Raw genomic sequence first — 19944 nt, 5'->3', positions numbered from 1 at the left:
GTTTCTGGTTTCTCTAATGTGTTTCCATGGTAATGTGTTGCTTGATGCGTCTTCACTTTATAGTCAATAGTAAGTGTCGTAACTCTGAAATGTTCATCCCTCTTTTAAGATGCATCAACTTTGGATGGAGAACAAGTGCTGAATAAATTTTTAACATGTACTGCATCCATAGAATGCCCACAGTGCAGAAAGAGGCCATTCGGCCCATTGAGTCTGCATCAACTCTTGGATTTTCACAGTAACTTCATTGCGGTGTTAATGTAAGCCTACTAAATAAACTTAAAAAAAAAATTATCCCACCCAGGCCCTTCCTGTCACCCTATTCCTGCAACCCTATGCATGTCCCATGGCTAATCCACCTAAGCTACACAATTTTGGAGATGAAGGAATAATTTAGCATGGCCAATCCACCTAACCTGTACATCTCCGGAGCACCCAGAGGAAACCCACGCAGACACAGGGAGAACGTGCAAACTCCACACAGACCATGTCCCAAGGCCGGAATCGAACCGGGGTCCCTGGCGCTGTGAGGCAGCAGTGCACTATGCCACTGTGCTGACCTACCCAAGATGTTTATTGGGATTCTTTAGTCAATAATCCTCATACTTCAACATGTGATGCACCCTCTAACTTTATTAGCCAGTTGGAAACTGCCAGTGGTGTTATCATAAACATAACAACAAAAGGAGGCCATTCAGCCCCTTGAACGTGTTGGGCCATTCGTTGAGATCAGGGTTGCTCTGTATCCTAACGATCTCCACCTCCTCTGGCTCATTTAATACCCGTGTCCAGTAAAACCTGATCAATGTCAGATTTATCATTACTGACTGATTGAGTATCGGCTGTTTTACGTTGGAGAGAATTCTATATTCCTGTCAGCTCTCGAATGAAAAGGGCTTTTCCTAGCTTCTGTCTTGAATGTCCAAGCCGCTCCCCCTTGTCCACAGAGAGAGAGTTCACCTCAGCCCCTCAGTCCTTCATTGGGTATATTCTCTTCAGTCTCTGGAGTGGAACGTGAACCTGTGACCTTTGACTCTTGGGTCAAGAGTGTGGCTCCCAATGTAAATTCCAAACCACTGAATAGGCCCAAACCAGCAATCTAAGAGTTTGACTGTGGTCTCTCAAACCTTTTGCCTTTATCACAACCTGATATCTGTTAGAACTATAAAGATTTTTACAGCGCAATTGGATTTTCTGATCAATTTAAGCCAACATTTCCACTCGCACTTGTGTCTTTCCAAAGTCTGATCCTTTCAGTAAATGGTTAAGGCCACACTATCTGGTGTATAAGTCGCAGTCACTAAATTCTTCTCCAATAGTTACATCATGGTGTTCAATGTATTGGATTTCAAAGCATTTGTTTGCTGCTGCACCCTCCTGCGTTTTCCCGGTTGAATAGTTCCTCCGCTTTTTCTTCTCACTGGACAAGGTGGCAGAGGGAGGCTAAACCTCCTCACGGATAAGGTGTCGAAAGTCAACCCAGTTCTCACTGCCCCGTGTCCCCGCTGACAGTTCAGCGCAGAAGCAGGATTGGCAATCCCTAATTGCCCTTGAACTGAGTGGCTTGCTTCCACATTTCGGAGGGCGTATTGTCGTGGGTCTGGAGACCAGACCATAGAATAGGACAATGGAAAAGCTACAGTGCACAGAGAGGCCATTCAGCCTGTTATGCGAGGAAGGCGGGGAGGAATGCTTATCAATGATCACCAATACTGGCATTACATTGCAGCTTTTTATTAATTGAAGTTAGAATTCTCCAGTTGTTCTGGTGGGATTTGAATAGTAAGAAGTCTCTCAACACCAGGTTAAAGGCCAACAGGTTTATTTGGTATAACAAGCTACAAGCTTTTGGAGCACTGCCCCTTCGCCAGTGGAGTGGGAGTTCTGTTCACAAACAGGGCATATAAAGACACAAACTCAATTTACAAAATAATGGTTGGAATGCGAGTCTTTACAGGTAATCAAGTCTTAAAGGCACAGACAATGTGAGTGGAGAGAGGGTTAAGCACAGGTTACTGTGCTAAACACTAACTGTCCTGGCTGGAGACAATACACATCTCTTTAACCTGTGCTTAACCTTCTGTGCATATTGTTCATAGAGAAGGAAATGAGAGTATGCAGAATGTAGTATTACAGTCATAGCTAGGGTGTCGAGAAAGATCAACTTAGTGTGAAGTAGGTCCATTCAAAAGTCTGTCAGCAGCAGGGAAGAAGCTGTTCTTGAGTTGGTTGGTATGTGACGTCAGACTTTTCCTGACGGAAGAAGGTGAAAGAGAGAATGTCTGGGGTGTTTGAGGTCCTTGATTATGCTGGCTGCTTTTCCGAGGCAACAGGAAGTGTAGACAGAGTCAACGGATGGGAGGTTGGTTTACGTGATGGACTGGGCTTCATTCACGACCTTTTGTAGTTCCTTACCGTTTTGCGGTTCTTGTTCTTCTTTGTTATTGTTTTGGAGGAAAGAAGAATTGCTTATTTAACATAAACCCGGGCAAAATCTGAGGAAATGTTCCACCAAAGGAAAGGCGATATCACCTATCCAGCCTACCCTATCCTTCATTTAATCCAACCTGCTGGACTAATGTTGGATCACGATGTACTCCACAAAGGAATCATTTCAAGGGGCATAATTAATGAGCAGTCTTTAACTCCAGCTGTTTGTTTGCCTTTTTTTAATCTACTTTTTGTAAAATCTAATTGCGCTCGCTGTTCTGACCTCGGAAATGTCAGACACTAATTGAAAGTTGCTGGCAACTTCTCTGTCTCCCCCTCTAGCTGATAACTAACTCCACAACGATAGCTATCTTCCTTGTGGCTGTATCCAGACGCTGTATGCTGCAATGTACCTTCAGGGTCAAACCTGCATGCTGTGTTCTCCAGATCAACTATTCAACAACTGATTGTGGCATCAACTAATTAATTTGGATTGTTTGAAGAGTTTGGCTATTGGGATACATGAACTGAGTTTAAAATAAATGTCCTGCGACTTAGACACCTGGTGGGACGGTCAGTGTGGGTGCTTTTAGTGAATAGTTTCTGTCTCAGTCACAGTATTTGATGGATTTTAAGTACATTTACTTGAAGAAGTTGTTCCGATGAGGATGGCCCCACTCTTTTATGCTCTGCTGACTGTCTTTAATTGACCAAACTCATGACAGGAACACTGCTTCACCCAGACTGAGCTTCTGCACTCCCAAAACAACTTCATCAACACTTACTTGCATTTACATAGCACCTTTTAGTGTTACAAAATGTCCCAAGGTGCTTCACACAAATTTGTTCGCAAGCCACATAAGGAGGAGTTAGGATAGTTCAAGAAAGTTTACTATTTCATTCTTGGGGTGTGGGCATCACTGACTTGCCCATCCCTGGAACCGGGTGTCTCGCTCGGCCATTTCAGAGGGAGGTCAAGGTTCAGCCACGTTGCTGTGTGGTTAGGCGGACCTGGAGTTAGACCGGCTCAGTCAATACCCCTGGGCACAGGCTGGCATTGCCGGGCTGGCACCGTTCCGAGGGAAATGGACTTGTAGGACGATAGGGATAAAGTTGGGGATGGGGACCGACCGGCTCTGCAGAGAGCCAGCAGGCACTCGGAGGGCCGAAGGGTCACATTCCACGCGATCAAGAACCCACAAGCAGGGAATCCAGGAACGATCAGTCAGTGCGGGTGTGCTTTTTGAGGTTTTGGTTGTGGGAGGAAGATTAGACAGCACACCAGGGAAATGGTATTGCCCCTTCAGTAATGTCAGTGATTTTTAGTCTGCCTCATGGCTTTAAATTGAGGGGTGGTAATTATAGGACGGATGTCAGAGGTAGGTTCTTGACTCAGAGGGTAGTAAGGGCGTGGAATGCCCTGCCTGCAGCAGTTGTGGACTCGCCAACTTTAAGGGCATTTAAATGTTTAGTGGATAGGCATATGGATAACATTGGAATAGTTTAGGTTAGAGGGTCATTAGATTGGTTCCACTGGTTGGCGCAATATCGAGGGCCGAAGGGCCTGTACTGCGCTGTAATGTTCTATGTACCATAATCCTGGCACAGGGCCTTGAACCCATGACCACCTCAGGCAGTCCTGTATTCGAACCAAGCTAACATGAGAGAGCCGCAGTAAGCCTAACCCACTACTTAATGCCCAAATCCAGTCCAACTTTCAGCTTTTGTCTTCTTAAATGCTTAAGTATGCAGTCGAACCATTTGATTATTGACATAAAAGGGCAAATGGAATGTTGGCCTTCATAGCGAGGGGGATAGAATATAAAAGTAGGGAGGTCTTGCTGCAGCTGTATAGGGCACTGGTGAGGCCGCAGCTGGAGTACTGTGTGCAGTTTTGGTCGCCGCACTTGCGCAAGGATATTTTGGCCTTGGAGGGAGTGCAGAGGAGGTTCACTAGGCTGATACTGGAGATGAGGGGGTTGGACTATGAAGAGAGACTGAATAGACTGGGTCTGTTCTTGTTGGAGTTTAGAAGGATGAGGGGGGATCTTATAGAGACGTATAAGATAATGAAGGGGATGGATAGGGTAGAGGTAGAGAGATTATTCCCGCTCAGAAAGGATAGCAGGACTAGAGGGCACAGCCTCAAGATAAGGGGGGAGCAGTTTAGAATGGAGTTGAGGAGGAATTTCTTCACTCAAAGGGTGGTGAATCTCTGGAATTCTCTGCCCGTTGAAGTGGTGGAGGCTGCCTCGCTAAATATATTTAAGTCAGGGGTAGATAGGTTTCTGATAGACAGGGGAATTAAGGGTTATGGGGAGAAAGCGGGAAAGTGGAACTGATCCACTTCAGATCAGCCATGATCTTATTGAATGGCGGGGCAGGCTCGAGGGGCAGGATGGCCTACTCCTGCTCCTACTTCTCACATTTTCATGTTCTTATAAGACCAACTGATCTCCTGTGGCATGTCCAACAAATTCTAGTGTGTAGAGTGAGCACAGTTGTGTGTATTTATTTGCCAAGATGGTACTTTGCTTACCTGAGACTGGCCATTGACTGCAGGTTAACGATCAAAATAGGTGCCAGCTGAGGGGATTATATGAGTTACCTTCTCTAAGTTGGCGAATGCTTGTAAATTCCTGCCCGTTGTCCCTTAGGAGAGCTCAGCTTTCCAACGTCAGAAAATAAACAATTAGGCCATAAGACATAGGAGCAGAATTAGGCCACTCGGCCCATCGATTCTGCTCCTCCATTCAATCATGGCTGATATTTTTCTCTTCCCCATTCTCCTGCCTTTTCCCCATAACCCCTGATCCCCTTATTAATCAAGAACCTATCTACCTCTCACTTAAGGACACTAAATGACCAGTTGGCATTGACTTTAGTTTTACCCAAATACTAAAGTGTGACCAACATGGACTGGAAGTTGAACTTCCATATGTATGTTGATCGTGACTTTTGGATTTGATTTATTTTTGTCACATGTATTGGAATACAGTGAAAAGTATTGTGTCTCACGCAATGTACATACAAAGCGTATCGTTCATAGAATACATAGGGAAGAAGGGAAGGAGAGAGTGTAGAACATAGTGTTACAGTCATGGCCAGGGTGTAGAGAAAGATCAACTTAATATAAAGTAGGTCCATTCGAAAGTCTGACAGCAGCAGGGAAGAAGCTATTCTTGAGTCGGTTGGTACGTGACCTCAGACTTTTGTATCTTTTTCCCAATGGAAGAAAGTATGTCTGGGATGTGTGGGGTCCTTGATCATGCTGGCTACTTTTCCGAGGCAGCAGGAAATGTAGACAGAGTCAACGGATGGGAGGCTGGTTTGCGTGATGGACTGGGCTTCATTCATACCTTTTCGTAGTTCTTTGCAGTCTTGATCAGAGCAGGAGCCATACCAAGCTGGTATTGATAGATAGACCCAGAGAGATAATATCATAAGTAGCTCAATACATACACAGATAGACAGACATGTTGAGTGATTTCTCCACTACCTTAACATTTTATTTCTTTGAAACCCAAGACATTTAATTACAAAAACCTCCAGCACAAACTGTCTCCACTTCATGTATCTCTGTGTCATCCTGAACCATTGGCATGTACAATTCAGTCTTATCTTCCATCAAATACTGGTTCCACCTTTGGCCACTGTGTGTTAATTATTGTTGTGTTGTCCGTGCTGTCCTTGTCCCTTGCTGCCTCTAGGTTTCTCGTCACACTCACCATCTTATACCCGTCAAATCCCTGTTTTAAAGATCTCGCATGAGGAGGACTATGATGGTGCTAATGGTGAGTCTGTTCACTTGCCTTCTGCGTCTTGTCTCTGAAGGGATTTCTCCTCAGTTGTTTTTTTCCCATTGAGAATTTTTTTTCAAATCTTACAAAGAATTACACTGGGCGCGATCTTGCCGTCCGTTCACACTGCGCTACCACTGGTTGGAGAATTCGGCGGCCAGCCCAGTCTCCGTTCATTGCAGCAGAATGGGAAAATCCCGTTGGTGTGAACGGTGATGAGATTTTGGCCATTGACTTTACAATACAGAAACAGGCCATTCGGCCCAACTGATCTGTGCCAGTGTTTATGCTACCCACCAGCCTCTTCTCGCCTTGCTTCACCTAACCCAGTCAATATCATCAATGGCATGTTAATTATATCATTACACAGATGAATGGGATTGTTTAATTAAGTACTTAGAGTACATATAAAGAGAGACTGCAGTAACACAGGGTTTGGTATCTCGGAAGAAAGCATACGTAACAATAAATTCTGTGAATAAACCCATGTTTATGATTGAGGTGTATAAGATTATGAGGGGTATAGACAGGGTGAGTGGGGAGCAGCTGTTTCCCTGGGTTGAGGAGACAATTACAAGGGGGCGTAGTTTTAGGGTGAGGAAATCCAATGGGGATTTGAGGAAAAAAAAACATTTTTTCACTCAGCGAGTGATGGGAATCTGGAATTGGCTGCCTGGGAAGGTCGTGGAAGCTGGAAATCTTACAACCTTTCAAAAATACTTGAATGAACACTTGAAACATGATGACAGTGAAGGACAAGTGCAGGAAAATGGAATTAGTGCAACTTTAGTGGTGGTTTTTGTCGATGGATTGAAGGGCCTTTTGTGCACAGTACGATTCCATGACTATATTATCAAGAAAATGATTAATGTCGAGTTCACACTTCACCACTTGGGATTGCAAGATCAAATATATTCTATTCATCTCTACCTTTTGCGTAACTTTCCCTCTATGCTATTAAAGAATACAAAATTCAGATGCATGTATATATCTTCTCTCCCATCAATAAGAATCCAGCTCTTGCACTGGAGAGCCACAGGGCAGGATTTGGAAACATGATAAGTTTTGTTTCCCTGTGAGATAAGACTGATTGACCCTTCTGCGCTTTCGAGAGCCTTGCCCACCCTCTGCGATGCCAGTCAAAATCCCAAAGAGTGGCTGTTTCTCTCAAGGCTGTGTTCGGGACCCAGAAATGGTCATGATCGCTGCCCCCAGAGCAAAAGTTCAGTCCAGAGTCTTGGCTTAGTCATTCCTAAGAATAGCAACAGGGACTGATTCTAGCTGGGCAGTAGGGTGGCACAGTGGTTAACACTGCTGCCTCACAAATTTAAAAGAAATGGGCAACGCTGGCATTTATTGCCCGCCCCTGGTTGGCTGAGGGCAGTTGTGAGTTAACCACATTGCTCTGGAGTCACATGTAGGCCAGACCGGGTAAGGATGGCAGATTTCCCTCCCTAAAGGATATTGGTGAACCAGATGGGTTTTTCATGGTCTTCAGTAGATTCTTAATTCCAGATATTTTTTATTGAATTCAAGTTCTACCATCTGCCGTGGCGGGGTTCGAACCCAAGTCCCCAGAACATTAGTTTAGTTCCTAGGTTAACAGTCTAGTGATAATACCACAAGGCCATCGTCTCCCCACCTACCCATCTCCTGCCTGATCAAATGCCCGACTCTTCCCAAACCTGCCACAGAGGAGGGCATTAAATTGTGCCCCATGCCTACCCAGTATCAATCCTAATGATTTGATCTGCAATTATTTGAATGTGAATTAGCCTTCCCTTCAATTCTTCATGATGTTGGCCTGTCACCTCTTGGCTGCCACTTTTGTGTCTGACCTGTCGCCTGTATCGATGTCATAAGTTTCGAGCAAACTTTTTTTTTTCTTGTTTGTTGCTTTTCGCGATTCTGAAGGGAAGGAACTGAGAGTAGTGGTAAATGGCAACGACCCAGACTACGAGCATTTCTATACGGTGGAAAACTACAATGAGCCGACAGGAGATTACGGACTGGAACAGTTCCAAAGCTCGGAGATGATGCGTAAGTGTTCCTCACCATCCCACTATTTAAATTTTGGTTTCCTTGTCAGTGTCTGGAGAAGCTGTGGTCACACTAGCCTACGAGATCGAATAGACTGGGCCTATGTTTCCGAGAGTTTAAAAAAAAACACTTCAGCACAAACAGGCCCTTCGGCCCACAAGTTGCGCCGATCACATCCATACCTACCAGGCCACAGAACTATCTGTGACTCCCAATCCCGTTAAATACCATATACTCATCCAGAAGTCTTTTAAAAGACCCCAGCAAGTTCGCCTCCACCACCACCGATGGCAGCCGATTCCACTCACTCACCACCCTCTGAGTGAAAAACCTACCCCTGACATCTCCTCTGTACTTGCTCCCCAGCACCTTAAACCTGTGTCCTCCCGTAGCGAGAGTTGGTTTCATTTAAAAATGTTTAAAATTCCCCGAGGGTTTGGTGCAGTGGATGCTGGGGGACCGTCTCTCTGGCTAGAGGGTCTATTTAACTGGAGATGATATAAAAACATAGAAACATAGAAGATAGGAGCAGGAGGAGGCCATTCACCCCTTCGAGCCTGTTCCACCATTCATCACGGCTGGTTGTCCAACTCAATAGCCTAATCCTGCTTTCTCCCCCTAACCTTTGATCCCATACACCCCAAGTGCTATACCCGGCTGCCTCTTGAATACATTCAATGTTTTGGCATCAACTACTTCCTGTGGTAATGAATTCCACCGGCTCACCACCCTTTGGGTGAAGAAATGTCTCCTCACCTCCGTCCTAAATGGTCTACCCTGAATCCTCGGACTGTAACCCCTGGTTCTAGACTCTCCCACCATCAGGAACCTCCTCCCTGTATTTACCCTGTCTGGTCCTGTTAGAATTTTAGAAGTCTTTGTGAGATTCCACCCGCACCCCGCCCCCCCCATTCATCTGAACTTCAGCAAATACAATCCTAACCTCATCAACCTATCCTCATATATATAATTCCAGGATAAGGGAATGGATAGGAGGAGAACTTTCTTCCATCAGAGGGTTGTGAATCTTCGGAATTTCAGTCAATGTCCAGTTGGTGAATCTACTCAAGACCAAGATCGATAGATTGTTGGTCACTGAGGGATTTGGTCTCAGGCAGAAATGTGCAGTCAATTGGGAAGGTCTCAGTGAATAGCTGAGCAGATTTAGTTGGGGACTGTATGCTTACTCTTAATTTGATATTCTTATATTGAATAAATGACGAGTACAACAGGGGGATTTGTGATTCACGCTTGTTTACGCGTTGACTGAATTTGCCAATCTTTGTTAGATGGGTGCCACGGTGGTTTGTTTTTAAAAAATAAATAAATTTTAGATCCTTGAAATATTGGTTAAAAACTCCACTGCGCGAAAAGGGGATTGGCTTCATCAGCACAGAGCAGTGAGTGGGTCCAGGGTGGCTCAGTGGTTAGCACTGCTGCCTCACTGCGCCAGGGACGCGGATTCGATTCCCGGCTTGGGTCACCATCTGTGCGGAGCCTGTACATTCTCCCCGTGTCTGCGTGGGTTTCCTCCGGGTGCTCCTTTTTCCTCCTGCAGTGCGAGAGACGTGTTGGTTAGGTGCATTGGCCATGCTTAATTTTTCCTCAGTCTACCGGAAAGGGCACCGGAGTGTGGCGATTAGGGGATTTTCACTGTAACTTCATTGCAGTGTTAATCAACAGTGCAGGCTGGCACCGACAACAACCCCCACCCAGGCCCTATTCCTGTAAGCCAATGAAAGTACCATTCCAATCCTCTGACACTGTGGGACAATTTACCATGGCCAATCTACCTAACCTGCTCATCTTTGGACTGTGAGAGGAAACCGGAGCACCTGGAGGAAACCCATGCAGACATGGGGAGAACATGCAAACTCCACACAGACAGTCACCCAAGCCAGGAATTAAACCCCAATCCCTGGTTCCTAAGTCTACTTGTGACTCTAATAAATAAATGTTCTTCAATGAGATTTTTTAGCAGCGACATGAATGATTTCTGTGTTGTATTGTGTGTTCTGACGAAGAGTCATCTAGATTTGAAAGGTTAGTTCTATTCTCCCTCCACAGATGCTGTCAGATCTTATCCAGAACTAACTGTTTTTTGTTTCAGATTCCAGCATCCACAGCATTTTGCTTTTATTCTGTGTTATATTGTCAGTTTCTCTTTAATGTGTCAGTATTATTTCTTTTGTTTTTTGGTTTGTGATTTTCAGAGTTGATGTCAAATATCAGAATCTGAGTCAGGCCAGACCTGGAGTGAAGCAATTCCAGAATAGATGTAATATCCAGAGAAGTGAGGAGGTGACCTTGAGTAATGAAATCTTTCTCGGAAGGCATTTCTCGTAGCTCTGTCTTTCTGGACAGTAACATCTGATACTCTCTGCCCCAAATGGTTGAGAACAGCTCAAAATAGGAATGCAGTCCAAAACTTTCAGACCATAATTCAGTGAGTGGTTAGGGTGCAGAGTGCATGGCCTGAGTGACTGATGGAGGCAGATTCAGTCATGGCCCTTAAACGGGAATTGGGTAAGCAACTGAAGATTTCCAGAGGCTACGGGGAGACGGTGGGAGAATGGGATTAGCTGGGTTCCTCTTGCAAACAACCAGTAAAGACATGACGGGACAAATGGCCTCTTTCTATGCTGTAACCGTTCTATGATTCCATGACCACTGCACCCATTCTCTCAGACAGCAGCTGCAAGCATTGATTCTCCAGCGTCATCCTTTGATTCTTAAGATATCCCATCACCAATCCCCTTTACCTTGTGACATTAACCCTTTTGTCATTAAATCACTCCTGCCTTCCCTCCAATCCCAGCCTTTCCCGTGAGCTCTCCCTCACCCTTTCCCTCTTCCTGCCTCTGCGTTTGTTGAAATGCTGTAAAGTCGCTAACATCTTCCCGTTCTGACGCATGATAATTGGCCTGAAATGTTAACCCAGTTTCTCTCTCCACAGATGCTCCCTGACCTGCCGAGCCTTCCCAGCATTCCCTGTTTTTATTTCAGATTTCCAGCATCTGCATATTTTGCTCTTGTATCTAAGACTGATAGATTTCTTTCTTTGAATTGTTCACGGGATATGAGCATCACTGACATGGTCAACGTTTATTGCCCGTCCTTAATTAATGGGGCGGCACGGTGGTTAGCACAGCTGCCTCACAGCGCCAGGGACCAGGGTTCAATTCCTGGCTTAGATCTCTGTGGAGTTTGCACATTCTCCCTCTATCTGCATGGGCTTCCTCCAGGTGCTCCAGTCTCCTCCCACACTCCAAGGATGTGCGGGTTAGGTGGATTGGCCATGCTAAATTGCCCCTAAGTGTCAGGGGGGATCAGTTAACTAAGTGGGGTTATAGGGATAGGGCATGAGTGGGATTATGGTTGGTGCAGACTTGATGGGCTGAATGGTCTCCTTCTGCACTGTAGGGATTCTATATTTCTATGATTAATTGCCCTCGAGAAGTTAGTGATTGGCAAAGATATCAGGGGATATATAGCAGACAGTGACCCGAGCCAGGAATTGAACCCAGGTTCCTGGCACTGCTGTGAGACAGCACTGCTAAACATTGTGCCATTTTGAAATTTGGAATTCTTGCATCTGTCCTGATGAGTGCGAGACAAAAAGTTTTGACAGCATGTCTCCTTTTTCAGCAATGCAATTTTTTTTTAATGCTCCCTTAATTTTCTGTAGAGTTTTGGCCTGGAGCAGACATCTGGGGATTAATTGTCAATCTCCGGAGCCTTCAAACCAATTCCATATCAAAAGTGTATCAAGGAACAGGAGGAGGTCATTTAGCCTCTCAAGCTTATTCTGCCATTGAATGAAATCATGGCACTTAGAGTACCCTGTATGATTTTAATCTCTGTTATTGAAGGGATTTAAAAAGGTGGGTAAAAAAGCCATTGACAAGGTGATACTGAGAGGGTGTACTTGACAGGAAAGACTGAAAAGAATGGGGGCTTTTTCTCTATAGAAAAGAAGGCAGGGGGATAACATGAAAGAAGCCTTTAAGGGAACCAATGGTATTAGAACATAGAACATTCCAGCGCAGTACAGGCCCTTCGGCCCTCGATGTTGCGCCGACCAGTGGAACCAATCTAATGACCCTCTAACCTAAACTATTCCAATGTTATCCATATGCCTATCCACTGACCATTTGAACGCCCTTAAAGTTGGCGAGTCCACAACTGCTGCAGGCAGGGCATTCCACGCCCTTACTACCCTCTGAGTAAAGAACCTACCTCTGACATCTGTCCTACAACTACCACCCCTCAATTTAAAGTTATGCCCTCTCGTGTTAGCCATCACCATCTGAGGAAAAAGGCTCTCACTGTCCACCCTATCTAACCCTCTGATCATCTTGTACGTCTCAATTAGGTCACCTCTTAACCTTCTTCTCTCTAATGAAAATAACCGCAAGTCCCTCAGCCTTTCCTAATAAGACCTTCCCACCATACCAGGCAACATCCTGGTAAACCTCCTCTGCACCCTTTCCAATGCCTCCACATCCTTAATGCGGTGACCAGAACTGTACACAATACCCCAAGTGCGGCCGCACCAGAGTTTTGTACAGTTGTAACATGATCTCACGGCTCCGAAATTCAATCCCTCTACCAATAAAAGCTAACACACCGTACGCCTTCTTAACAACCTTATCAACCTGGGTGCCAACTTTCAGGGAGCTATGCACATGTACACCGAGATCTCTCTGCTCATTGACACTGAACTAGTAAACCAGAGACCCAGGGTGAACCCGGGTTCGAGTGGCGAAATTTGAACTCAGTTAAAAGAAATGCGGAATTAGAAGTCTAATGAGAACCATGGCAAAGTCGCCGTGTGCTAAGTGAGTGGGGAGAGCTGACTGGTAGTGATTTAACCTGAGACTAATCACATCGCAGGCCAGGTTGAGAAGCTGGGGCCTTTATGAATAACCTCGGCAGGTACGGGAGTTGAACCTGCATCACCGTCCAACCAACTGAGCTAAACTGACCCCTTTGAGTACTGGCTGAAGTTACTCATTGAGATCCCTGCCTTCTCAACCTTGCCCCTCGCCTGAGGTGTGGTGATCCTCAGATTAAGTCACCATCAGTCACACCCTCTGGTCACCTGGCGCTGACCCATCAAACCATTGTCGAAAAAAAAACCCATCTGGTTCACTCAGGTCCTTTAGGGAAGGAAATCTGCCATTCTTACCCAGTCTGGCCTACATGTGACTCCAGGGGCCACAGCCATAGGTTGACTCTTTATTGCCCATCCCTGAGGGCATTTAATGTTGGCCCAGCCCACGTCCCATGAGTAAAGAACAAAAAAATGAAAGGAATCAACGGGATAGAACTGCAGAAAATATCTCCAGTTGTCCAAAACTCAGATTGTCACGAATAAATCATGGAAACCTCTTTACTGAAATATAGCTTGAGGCAAGATACAGTTACATGGCAGCCACGTGAGGGATGAGAAAGAAACGCAGAGGAAATTAGATTAAGCAGTTCGGAAATCCCGTCTGCAGCACGAGTGACAGCACGGACCCGTTGGGCTGAGTGGCCTTTTTCAGAGCTGGCTGTCCCTCACACATTGACACCAGCGTTGCATTCTTCGCTGAGACGGTTCGAGAGGCTGAGTGCGCACCTTCAGTTCGACTAAAGGGACCACTGACTTGATTTGCCTTCCACCGACAGGCGATACAGTGGTCACCACAGCCGTACCACAACAGGAAAGGTATAGAAGAGAAGCCTCCGAACAAGGTAGGGACCTTGTGATTCTGGTTTACTCTTCACGCGTGAGCCCAGGAGCTGGGAGCCTGCAGTCCCTCCGAGGTGGTGGTGGCGGTGGTGGAAATGGTTCGCGGGTCGGTGGGGTGGGTGACACCACAGCCAAGCTCGTTCCTCCCCCACAGCTCCAGCCTCACACCCAAACAATCGTGTTTGCCAGCAGGGGTGAGCCGACAGTGGGTTAGAACAAACTCGCCCCATCCTTCCCCCCCCTACTCCCCGATCGTGAGACCCAACCTGATATCAGCTGACAGGCGGGGGGTGGAATCTGCCACCTTTCTTGACCGTAGGACCAAGGATTAGGCTAAGTAGTACACAGTTACGGGCGAGACGTGGGATACTATCATAGCTGAGGCCAGAATAGAATTCCCGCTCCTTGATTTGTGATCTGTCTGTGGCTTCAGAAGATGTCCAACAGCTTTCACTGTCCCTGGCAGTCACATAACCTCTGCTTGATGTCTCAGGGAAGCCGGAGAACTCCTCCAACTCTCTCTGGGATGCTGCTCATCCTTTGGCGTTTGCTTTTCCATCTATTTTGGCTTCTTTCCGTCTGAAGTACAGGACGTAACACACAGGGCACAACTGGCAGCGAAGAAAGAACCTTGCATTTCTGTAGCGCCTTTTGTGACCTCAAGATGTCCCAGAGCACTTTAGATCCAGTGACCTATGGCCGGCAACTGTTATTGGCAAACGCAGCAGCCAGTCGGGATACAGTAAAGATCCCTCGCACACCAATCAGATGAAGACCAGATCATCTGCTTTTTTGCTTCACTCATTAATTATTTGGCCAATTTGGCCCAGCCCAGAGTTTAACCCTGTCACCACTGAGTTAGAAAGGCATTCTGCAGTCGGACACTCTGAGGGGACACTGCACTCTCAGATGTGCCCACTCTCTGTCTGACTATTCAAGTACTGTCAAAGATCCATCGCACGGCACAAATATTGGATGACTGAAGATCCATTGGAAGAAAAGCAGGGAAGCTCTCCCAGTTTCCTGACCAAACTTCCCAGAAATTTACGATTGGCCTCTCATTTCATTGGTGTCCGTGAGGTAAATGGCTGCTGTGTTTGCTGACATGTCAACAGTCCCCGTACGTTCAAGGGAATGGGTTCCGTCAATGCCATTTAATTCACTGCTGTGGGGGAGTTGGAATTGGACAGGGCAGGGGGTAACGCCGGGTGAGGCTATCGTTCCGGGATGTACCTGGACAGACGGTGAGGTATTTCTTTCTGTGGCTCTCCATCAACCTGATCAAAGCCAATACCATCTCGCTCCTCGATGGCAACATGCATTATTCTGGCAATTCGCTTGACCAAAGGCAGGGATCAGTAGCAAGGGGAAAATAGAGCATGAGAGGACACTGAAGGTGTAATTGAGAGGGATACATTTTTATGCACTGAAGTGCGAGAGAGAGGGAGGCAGCTGGGGGAGGAGAGGGAGAGATGAGAGAGAGAGGTGGGGGGGAGAGGGAGAATAGAAAGGTGGGGGAAGAGAGAGAAAGAGAGTGGTGAGGGAAGAGAGAGAGGTGAAGGAAGAGAGAAAGAGTGGGGTGGGGGAAGAGAGAGAGAAAAAGAGAGAGAGGTGGGGCAAGAGGGAGAGAGTTGGGGGGGGAGAGAGAGAGAGGTGGCATGGAGAGAGGTGGGGGCAAGAGAAAGATGGGGATGAGAGAGAGAGAGACGAGGGCGAGAGAGAGAGGTGGAAGGGAAAGAGAGAAAGGTGGGAAGGAAAATGTGGGATGGGAGGGAGAGAGAGAGGTGGGAGGGAGAAGAGAGGAGTGGGAGGAACAGAAAAATGGAGGGGAGAGAAATAGAGGGGGAGAAAGAGTTGAAGAAAGAAGGAGAGCGAGAGAAAGATGAGAGAGGTGGGGAGAAAGAGAGGAGAGAGGGGAGTGGTGGAAGAGAGAGGGAATGGGGAGAGTGAGCACAGAGAAAGAAGGGAGAGAGTAGGGACAGAAAGAGGGAGGAGAGAGAATGACGGGGAAGGGAGAGATAAAGTGAGGGAGGAGAAAGAGAGTGAGGGGGAAGGGGAGAGATCGTGTGAAGGGGAGGGGGAGAGAGAGTCGGGGGAGGGGGAGAGAGTGAGGGAGGAGGAAGAGAGAATGAGGAAGGGGGAGAGAGAGAATGAGGAAGGGAGGGAGAGAGAGAATGAGGGGGGGAGAAGTGAGAGAGAATGAGGCCAGAGGAGTGAGCTGGAAGATGCCACTCTATTAACAAAAGCTCCGATGTTATATTTCCTATTCTTCTAACTAATCCATGTCGTTTGGATTGAGCAGACCCCTGCTTGTTGCCCCTGGATGAGGGAACATGCTCCAGGTACACACTGCGTTGGTACTACCACAGAAAGTCCGGCAAATGCCGACCCTTCATCTATAGTGGCTGCACTGGCAATGGGAACCGCTTCCAGACTCAGGAGGAATGTGAACAGAGATGCAAGAACAACAAAGGTACGGGATAGAGGTCCTACACGGAAAACCGACCACCTTAGCCTCCTCTCGGGAAACACTCAATCCCTTACTAATCAATGAACTGTCATTTTATAATTAACAGCTCCCTTAATTTACCTACAGTCAAAAATATTAGACCATTTTCAGAGGGGTTGTGATGGGGGAGTGTCTAATAGGGTGTTCCCTGTTTTATTTGTTATAACATTGAAGGAAGCTTGAGTGAGGCAATCCAAATGGAAATTACTCCCTTTTCTGCAGGGGCACAAGAGACAGGAGCACCTGTAGGCCATTCGATCCATCAAGTCTACCCAGCCATTCAGTAAGATGAAGGCTGATTGTCCAATCTATCCCCGGTTTCCTCTGGTTCCCTTGCCTGGCAAGAACCTGTTTATCTCCGACGTAATAATAATTCAATGACCCTGCTTCCACCTCCTTCTGAGACCAAGAGTTTCAACATTGCACGACCCTCTAATATTGTCTAATGATATTCTCTCATTCCTGTTCTGAAAGAGTCACTTAATTTTGAAATGCTGCCCCCAGTTCTGGATTTGTCCATTGTTGACCAAGTACCAAACTTTATTTAGCCACTCCCTTCAACTCCCTCCAGCCCCACTCCCCCCTCAACAATCCATTATATGTTAAAATCCGAAGTGAATGACACCTCCTCTGTGCTACCCAGGGCAGGTTGTAGAGTATAAGTGCAGTACTGAGGGAGAGCTGCATTGTTAGAGATGCTGCCCCTTGGCATGTGTAAGATTACAACTTGTACAGGCAGCATGGTGGCACAGTGGTTCACACTACTGCGCCAAGGACCTGGGTTCGATTCCCAGCTTGGGTCACTGTGTGGAGTTTGCACATTCTCCCCGTGTCTGTGTGGGTTTCCTCCAGGTGCTCTGGTTTCTTCCCACAGTTCAAAGATATGTGGGTTAGGTGCATTGGCCATGCAAAATTGCTCCTTCGTGTCCTGGGATGTGTAGGTTCAAGGGATTAGCAGGGTCAATATGCGGGCTTAGAGGGATAGGGCCTGGCTGGGATTGTTATCAATGCAGACTCAATGGACCAAATGGCCTCCTTCTGCACTGTAGGGTTTCTATGATACTGTGATTTATATAGTACATTTCACAATCTCAGGACGTACCAGGATGCTTTACAATGCAAGGAAATACATTTGCCATTTGATCCCTTTTGTGGGACCTCACTGTGGGCATGATTGTCTTCTTTGCTTCAAGATTAAGAGTCGCTACACTTCAATATAAGTCAAGCCCTTCTAGATGTTTCTGAAGGGCATGGAAAGATTGAATGCACATTCAAGTTTGTCTCTTCACTTCCCTTTATTATATGTAGGCCATTCTATACATAATGCAGTGCTTGTTAAACAAGGGGGAACAGAATTGGTCACATGTGAGGAGATGAATATGTAAATAACTAGCGTCAATTGATGACATTAAGGCTGAAGCTGCCAGTATTAATTTTTGACATGAGTTGCAATGGACATGAAGCATAGGTAACATGTTCCAGTGTATCTCCTTAACACGTGCCAGCTCCACAGGCAACCGTTCACCTTGGCCGCCTGTGTTGGGCTGCCTGACAGTCACTGAAGGCTTTGCGGGTAAATTGGACAATGATATCTTTCCCTCCCATTGCAGCCTTCATCCCCGACCTCAACTCAGTTATTCATTGAGCTGCCAGAGCAGTTGCATCAATATCCCTGTTGCAACTCATGGAATGCTTGAATACTCTGAGATCTGTGCAGAGGGAACTTTATTTCAACCTTTTCTAGGCATCATCATAAGTTAGTAACCTTCACTCAAGACTCAAGTTTAGAAGCGTCTGATTTTTCTTCTGCCCACTCCCTCCCCACTGACTCTTGCTGAGGAATGGTTCCTCTTTCAGACCCTTTGGGACCCTGCAAAGGTGGAGAGACCCCCATTATCTTCAAAGCAAATGGACCAATGAGTTGTTGAGATAGCGCTGCTGCCTCACAGCACTGGGTTTGATTCCCGGCTTGGGTCATGTCTGTGTGGAGTCTGCACATTCTCCCCGTGTCTGCATGGGTTTCCTCTGAGCGCTCCAGTTTCCTCCTACAGTCCAAAAGACGTGCTGGTTAGGTGCAGTCACCGTGCTAAATTCTCCCTCAGTGAACCCGAACAGGCACCAGAGTGTGGCTACTGCGGGATTTTCGTAGTAACTTGATTGCAGTGTTAACGTAAACCTACTTGTGGCATTAGCAACTGTGCCGCCACCGTGCTGCCCATTCTGGGCAGAACGTCCCCAAAGATATTAGAAGTTATTATTTCCTAATGGTTTAAGGAAAGGCAAAGAAGCAAAATGAAATTTTCGTTCTTATTTTTGTCTTGACAGAACCAAGCAAGGAAGGAAGAAGCTGAATAACACAGCAAGGAAAGTCAACAAGATGTAAATTTTAATCTTGAGGACTGGGCAAGGGAGGTGGGCGGGCGGGGTCGGGCGTATGAGGGCGCATTCCTTTTTGTAATTATTGAGCTTGGCCTGATAACATGCAATGGTTTTTTTTAAAACAAAATGGTGCTATATATTTTGATTAAGATGAAAGCTTTATGAATGATTAGTGAGCAATCAGAAAGTGGTTTGGACGGTAGCACCTCACCTTCCAAATCCAGCTCTGCATCACCAGCGGGACACTGATCACCACGGGGGATAGATTGCGGTCAGCCTAACTGTTCTCGTCCTCGTTGATAACCTTGTCCCTCCCGTCGACAGGAGATGAGGCTTTTGTACGCTTTACGTCTTTTCCAAAGTGTGTCAGTTACAAGTCCGCCTGCGGTCCGGACAGTTAGGCAACTCGCTGGACGCAGAGGTGACCCTTGACCTCAGCGACCTGGGTCCTGTCCAATCCGGCTCCAGTTCCGGGAAAGAGCCTTCACAAAACTGCCCCTTACGGTTGGGCGGGGAGAAAGCCAGACCTGGAAATGGGGGAAATATGAATTCCCTTTCCCAGTTTAAAGCATTTCGTTGGGTCAAAGTCTTTTGTCTGCGTGAGAGGCTTTGCTGTTTGGAAACAGGGAACCCCAGCGCTAAACGTTGTTGAGGGCAAACTTCATTCAAACATCTACCTGCGTGCTACACTTCTTTGCAATAAACATCTAAAGTTGCCCACGAAACCCCCTTCGTTTCCACAGTCACAAAGAGAGGTTGGTTAGATGCGAAGGCCCTTGTGCCTTCAGTTCAGCTTTTGAGGCAGGTTGTTTGGCCACATTTGTGTGGGGAAAGAGTAAGAACCCCTCAGTCTGCTTTTTCCCCTTCCCCCACATCTGTCAACCACCCCCACCCCCAGCTTCTGGTTGTATAAGATCAGGGGAACGTCCACTGGCGCTGGCAGGACAAGCGGTCGCGGAGATTCTGATCCCATTGTCACTTTAGATGTTTGTTTTGACCAGGAGTAATGAGGGAGGATCCATCGGAGAAAGGAATAAAATCGAGCGTGC

The 19944-nt window shown here is 46.6% G+C and overlaps 1 protein-coding gene across 1 annotated transcript in view; it reads left to right on the top strand.

The window, feature by feature from the left end:
* Positions 1-18925, top strand: part of LOC145341598 (uncharacterized) — a 67323-nt gene extending 48398 nt beyond the window's left edge. The window contains exons 24-28 of the mRNA XM_080186566.1: positions 6141-6224; positions 8145-8270; positions 13944-14009; positions 16310-16480; positions 18842-18925. Of these exons, the coding sequence (XP_080042692.1) occupies positions 6141-6224; positions 8145-8270; positions 13944-14009; positions 16310-16480; positions 18842-18867 (473 nt within the window). The 3' untranslated portion in view covers positions 18868-18925. The remainder of the gene's footprint in view (positions 1-6140; positions 6225-8144; positions 8271-13943; positions 14010-16309; positions 16481-18841) is intronic.
* Positions 18926-19944: the final 1019 nt, after the last annotated feature.

Source organism: Carcharhinus amblyrhynchos, chromosome 3 (assembly GCF_965287045.1).
Source record: "Carcharhinus amblyrhynchos chromosome 3, sCarAmb.v2.hapA, whole genome shotgun sequence".
Taxonomy (NCBI): domain Eukaryota; kingdom Metazoa; phylum Chordata; class Chondrichthyes; order Carcharhiniformes; family Carcharhinidae; genus Carcharhinus; species Carcharhinus amblyrhynchos.
This window is presented reverse-complemented; position numbering and strand designations above follow the sequence as displayed.